At 55.8% G+C, this 6,064-nt stretch overlaps 2 protein-coding genes across 2 annotated transcripts; both read left to right on the forward strand.

Annotated features, from left to right (window-relative positions):
* KVR01_003227 (guanine nucleotide-binding protein subunit alpha) lies at positions 1-1,462 on the forward strand (the record flags this gene model as incomplete). The annotated part of the gene is made up of 6 exons (XM_044783474.1): positions 1-124; positions 195-540; positions 683-811; positions 878-1,007; positions 1,060-1,298; positions 1,363-1,462. The coding sequence occupies 6 exons, from the start codon at positions 1-3 to the stop codon at positions 1,460-1,462; spliced, it is 1,068 nt and encodes a 355-aa protein (XP_044648242.1).
* Positions 1,463-1,703: 241 nt separating this feature from the next.
* Positions 1,704-3,310, forward strand: KVR01_003625 (uncharacterized protein; the record flags this gene model as incomplete). The annotated part of the gene is made up of 2 exons (XM_044794942.1): positions 1,704-1,723; positions 2,857-3,310. 2 exons carry the CDS (start codon positions 1,704-1,706, stop codon positions 3,308-3,310), a joined length of 474 nt encoding a protein of 157 aa, XP_044648640.1.
* Between the last annotated feature and the right edge of the window lie 2,754 nt (positions 3,311-6,064).

Here is a 6,064-nt window from a genome sequence, read left to right on the forward strand (position 1 = left end):
ATGGGTGCCTGCATGAGCGCGAACAGTGAGGAGACGGAGCAAAAGAAGCGGAGCCAGAAGATCGACAAGGACTTGGAGGAAGACTCGAAACGTCTGCGGCGAGAATGCAAGATATTGTTGTTGGGTACGGAAAGGCCCATATCCCAGACAGGGCGTGACTTGAAATGGCGATTAGACTGACATGGCTAACGCAGGATCCGGTGAGAGCGGCAAGTCCACGATTGTGAAGCAAATGAAAATCATCCATCTCAAGGGCTACTCGGACGATGAGCTCTACAACTACAGGCCAACAGTTTTCAAAAATCTGATAGAATGTGCGAAGGCCGTCATCAACGCCATGCGCCAGTTCGACATCGAGCCGGCCAACGAGGAGAATAGGGCATATTGCGACTACATACTAGAATACAGCGTCGAGGCCGGCCCCCAGGCGATCATGGACTCAAGGGTTGGAGATGCAGTGTTCGCAATATGGAACGATCCAGCAAGGGAACAATTGATGGATCGGCAAACCGAGTTCTACTTGATGGACTCGGCCGAATAGTGCGTGCTCAAGGATCCCTACCCGCCCGCTCACCACGCCTCCCCCCCCCAAGAGAAACCCTCCTCCCAGCCTCCCCGACTCTCTCTTTTACCACAGTTTTATAGGCCCGAGGTGCGAGATATTAACCGCGATGTTCTATAGTTTCTTCGAGCAGGCCCAGCGGATAGTCAGGCCGGACTACCTGCCGAACGAGATGGACGTACTTCGGGCGAGGACGAAAACCACCGGCATATACGAAACTCGATTCCAGATGGGCCAATTGAGCATCCAGTAAGATAGCCCAACTGACTGCCGTTCCGGGGCTTGTTTGATCAAGTCGAAGCTGACTCGCAGCAGCATGTTCGACGTAGGTGGACAACGCAGCGAACGCAAGAAGTGGATCCACTGTTTTGAGAATGTTACGTCAATTATCTTTTGTGTCGCTCTCAGCGAGTACGATCAAGTGTTGCTGGAAGAGAGCAGTCAGGTAGGCCTAAATTGCTGAACCCCTCGGACTTCCCGCCTGCTAACGTCAGCAGAACCGTATGATGGAGAGTTTACTCCTGTTTGATTCGGTGGTTAACTCGAGATGGTTCATGAGAACAAGTATAATATTGTTCCTCAACAAAGTCGACATTTTCAAGCAGAAGCTGGGCAGGTCGCCACTTGGCAACTACTTCCCAGACTATTCTGGCGGCAACGACGTCAACAAGGCGGCAAAATACCTTTTGTGGAGATTCAATCAAGTCAACAGGGCGCATCTGAATCTTTATCCGCAGTAAGTCTTGCAACCTAGCCGAGTCTGTTGCCCCGTGGTACGCATACTGATCCTCGTCACCCAGCCTTACACAAGCAACAGACACGTCAAACATCCGACTAGTCTTTGCCGCCGTGAAAGAGACCATCCTCAACAACGCGCTGAAGGATTCAGGTATTCTATAATATCTCACCGAGACTTTGCCTTCTTTTTCTCTTGTCCGGCTTCGGCTTTTCATCACGTCGACGAGCGGTCTTTACCATTTCAATGCATCAGTTCGGCGTTCAGGACGACAGTGTGTTCGCGGCCCGGCGTTGCGGAGGGGATCGGGCCCAAACTCTAGCACTGCCGTAATTGCTCTTTGTTGGAAATCTAGGCGCGGCCGGTGGTCTTTTTTTGTGGAAAACGGCGGGAGGACGGCAGTCCATGACTGCTATCACACAACGGTACTCGGTGGCCTGACAATCCTGACCCTCCAGCAGGAGGAGGGCAGGACGGTTGTTTTATTCTGGCAAGGAGTTGGGGCGGGTCATGAAGGGAACGAGACGAACAATCTGGTTCATGATACCTGGTTACGGGCCGGAGGCGGATTGTACATGTATTCGGCAAGACGCGGAGCAGCCCCAGCACGTCAACAAAATAGTGGGATTATTAGTTTAATTCAAGAAGACGATTGGAAGGTCTGGCTGGGTCTTGGGTGCAGGGCCTGGTTGTTGGGCCGCCTGGCTAGCTGGCGAGCACGATGGGGGAGGAAATCAGGCCATGTTGGTTGCTGTGTCTCCACCAAGCATAGTGTACAGTCCTTAGAGCGCGAACAGGCAGTCTCGTTTTGACAAACCACCGTCCCCTATCGTCCCCTATCGTCCACTATCGTCCACTATCGGGGGTGCTCGCGTGTCGAGAAACTCGGAAAGTGGATCACGCTGGGGAACTGACAGCGACCCGCCTGGCCCGCCCCCGACCACCCACGCAACAACCCGTGGGGCTTTGTGGAAACCTGGGACATGGTAAAGTTCACAACGGCCGAGACAATGGCCGAAAAGATCAGGCATGTTGCTGCCATTGTGTTGCCCCCCAATTCGCCCACCCGCCCCCGTCAGCCTGTCAGCCCAGCGACGAGGGCACACAGATCACGATGAAGCAGGCCCTTGAGAAACGTTGGTGCATTATTTGTTATCAGACGGCAGACGGGCTGGGCCCGCGAAGGTGGGGTACTGCAGCTACGTGTAGCACGCAACATGTGCAATTACGTCTCAACGTTCGGGGGGGGCACCCAATGCCTGCCTCATAACCCACCTGGGTAGCACCAAGAGAGAGAGCCCAACCGTCCAACTGTTTCGAGTTGCTTTTTTGTCTTGGCTGTCGAACGAAAGAAGACCAGTACAACGCCTTCCAACAGCCCTCCCCGATGAATGGGGAGGTAGAGAAGAGAGAAGAGAACGGGAGAGAGGGGCATGTGGTGGAGGGGCAGTGAGGGGGACAAAGCTGCGGCCGGGGAGTCGTACGAGAATCGCTGAAGGAGTTGCAGCTCTAGCCTCTGGCATTCCCCACCTCCCAGCGCCATCGAGCACGCATCGAGGACGAGCAAGCCGATACGGGAGCCAACTCGATTCTGGGCAGCCGCAGGAAAGCCAACCCCCCTTGCGACATGCGACATACGACATGCGACGTGCGACATGCAACACTCTGCCGTCGGCGGTGTGAACTCAACGAAGGCTATGGGTGACGCCGTTTGTTGGCAGGCGGCCGAGCACCCCCCACCACCACCTCACCCCGCATTTACATGGCCTCGCAAGCCTGGATGGCGTGGTGAGAGGGCAGCAAGGAGAGCTAGCAGTACCTTGGGACAAGGTACAGGCCCGGATGCCAAGGGTGAGAGCTCCTGCACTAGGTATCCGTACTTGCGAGCAATCCTGCGCTTCCCGTCCTGCCCCATGCGCATGCCTGCACCTGCAACCTGCATCTCTATTCTTGGTGCCCCGTCTTGCAGGGGGGCCGGCAGCTTGGTTGCGGGTGTGGGTGTGGGTGTGTGAGAGAAGGTACCACCGGCGCGGTCATGATCAGTCAAGTCATGCTCAGTGTTGGGAGGATGCAGGCGTGGTCTAGCAAGCTGGCCGTGCAGAAGCGAGCTCCATCCCCCACGGCTTGTATAAAAGCTACCCCGGAGTCGCTCGTTTTTGTCTTATGGCCTACTCTTCTGGACTCCCCCTTCTCTTTTATTCTCCTCCCCTTCCCGACCTTCATCTGAACGAGGACTGTCTTGAACTGGGCTGGATTGGTCTGTTGTCATCGCCTTCTGCCTGATCGCTCCCGCAAACAACAATTCCGTCTTCCTCACGCCGGCAGCGTTAGCAACACCAATTGGCTCTCACGCTCCTTGGGACTCCTAGGTAGGCAGGCTGACTCCCCATGCAAGTTTCCACGGGGGCCTTTTACACCTTGTTGTGCGTCCGCTGCCGGTCTGTTGTTTTCAGAAGTCCTGAGGTTCAACCAGAGGCCAGGGGAGAGCTCCGGGCGCCGTGTGGTGCAGCGTTGGACGCCCAAGCTCTGTCAGAGGGGGCGCATCATTGGTCTCACCACTCTCCCAACCGCTCACACCAGCTCCTCTGAAGCTTCATTTACCCCACCATGGCTGCAGGCCACCGCTAGCGGCTCCTGCGGGGGTGTCTGAGCTTACACGCAAGCAAGCCTGCAGCTGTTCTGTCCTGGGCTGGCCATTCGAACTCTTGTGCTTTTTCTATTGTTTCTTCGAATTTCTTCTTTCTTGGGCCAATTACAGATTCCAATTGCTGACAGGACGACTATACTCAAGATTTGCCCTTGCCGCCTACCCAATGGCTTCGACCGAACCACAGAGGATCCCGACCAGGGAGCGCCGCCCTTCCACAAGCGCCCCCATCGTCGACATACAAGGCTCTGTGAGCCCGGCCGGTATCTCGAGGCCGAAGCACAAGCGAACCTTTACTGGTTTTGGAGCCGGCGATATCAAAACCGTCGAAGGTGGGGATGCTCTGACCCTTGCACCGTTACTACACCAGAACAGTGGGGCCTTTTCCCGGAGCCGGGGTTGGAGGACGGCGCCTGGACAAGCGGCCCCGTTGATAAATGGTGCGAGGTGACCTGCAGTTGCATATGCTGACCACCTCTGACGCGCAGCTTCCATTCCTGAACCCCAGCGGGAGGCTTGGAACAAGCACAGGACCAATGGCTTCAAGGACAAGGATGGCTTCGAGAACGAAGTCGTCCGCCACGTCGAGACGACCCTGGCGCGCAGCGTCTACAACTGCGACGAGCAGGCCGCATACGCCGCCACCGGCTTGGCCTTCCGGGACCGCCTCATCCTCGAGTGGAACAAGACCCAGCAGCGCCAGACCTTTGCCGACAGCAAGCGCGTCTATTACCTCAGTCTGGAGTTCCTGATGGGCCGCACCCTCGACAACGCCATGCTCAACATCGGCCAGAAGGACGTCGCCAAGAGCGGCCTCGCAGAGCTGGGCTTCCGCATCGAGGACATCATCGAGCAGGAGCACGACGCCGCCCTGGGCAACGGTGGCCTGGGCCGCCTTGCGGCTTGTTTCCTGGACAGTCTGGCCAGTCTCGACTATCCCGCTTGGGGGTATGGCCTGCGATACCGCTATGGTATATTCAAGCAGGAGATTATTGATGGTTACCAAGTCGAAGTTCCAGATTATTGGCTGGATTCGAACCCATGGGAGTTCCCTCGTCACGATGTGACCGTGGATGTAGGTTCATGCCAATTTCTCCGCTTTTACCATCTCGTATCCGTTGGTAATATACTAATTCGAGCTTAGATACAATTTTACGGCCACGTGTCAAAATCTCAGAATTCTGCTGGCAAGACTGTTGCTACCTGGGAGGGCGGAGACGTTGTGACAGCTATAGCCTACGACGTGCCCATTCCCGGTTACGCCACCAAGTCCACCAATAACCTCAGACTATGGTCGAGCAAGGCCGCCAGTGGAGAGTTTGACTTCCAGAAGTTCAACTCTGGCGAGTACGAGAGCTCTGTTGCTGACCAGCAACGTGCCGAGACCATCAGCGCCGTGCTGTACCCCAATGACAACCTTGACAGGGGCAAGGAGCTCCGTCTCAAGCAACAGTACTTCTGGGTTGCTGCGTCACTTTACGACATCGTCCGCCGCTTCAAGAAGTCCAAGCGTCCTTGGAGCGAATTCCCGGACCAGGTCGCTATCCAACTCAATGACACCCACCCGACCCTGGCTATCGTGGAGCTGCAGCGCATCCTGGTTGACAAGGAGGGACTCGAATGGGACGAAGCCTGGAACATCGTTACGCAAACATTCGGATACACAAACCACACTGTCCTCCCAGAAGCTCTGGAGAAATGGTCTGTGCCGTTGTTCCAGCATCTCCTACCGCGCCACCTGCAGATTATTTACGACATCAACCTTGGTTTCCTTCAAAGCGTAGAGCGTGCCCACCCCGGCGATCGCGACCTCCTCAGCCGGGTCTCTATCATTGAGGAGTCTCAGCCAAAGATGGTGCGCATGGCATACTTGGCCATCATCGGATCCCACAAGGTTAACGGTGTGGCGGAACTGCACTCCGACCTCATCAAGACGACCATCTTCAAGGATTTCGTGGAGATATACGGTCCAGACAAGTTCACAAACGTCACGAACGGCATAACCCCTCGACGATGGCTCCACCAAGCTAACCCCCGTCTTTCCGAGCTTATCGCCAGCAAGACCGGAAGCTATAACTTCCTGAAGGACCTGACGGAGCTTAACAAGATCGAGCTTTCC

The sequence above is a fragment of the Diaporthe batatas genome, assembly GCF_019321695.1.
Source record: "Diaporthe batatas strain CRI 302-4 chromosome Unknown Contig00003, whole genome shotgun sequence".
Classification (NCBI taxonomy): domain Eukaryota; kingdom Fungi; phylum Ascomycota; class Sordariomycetes; order Diaporthales; family Diaporthaceae; genus Diaporthe; species Diaporthe batatas.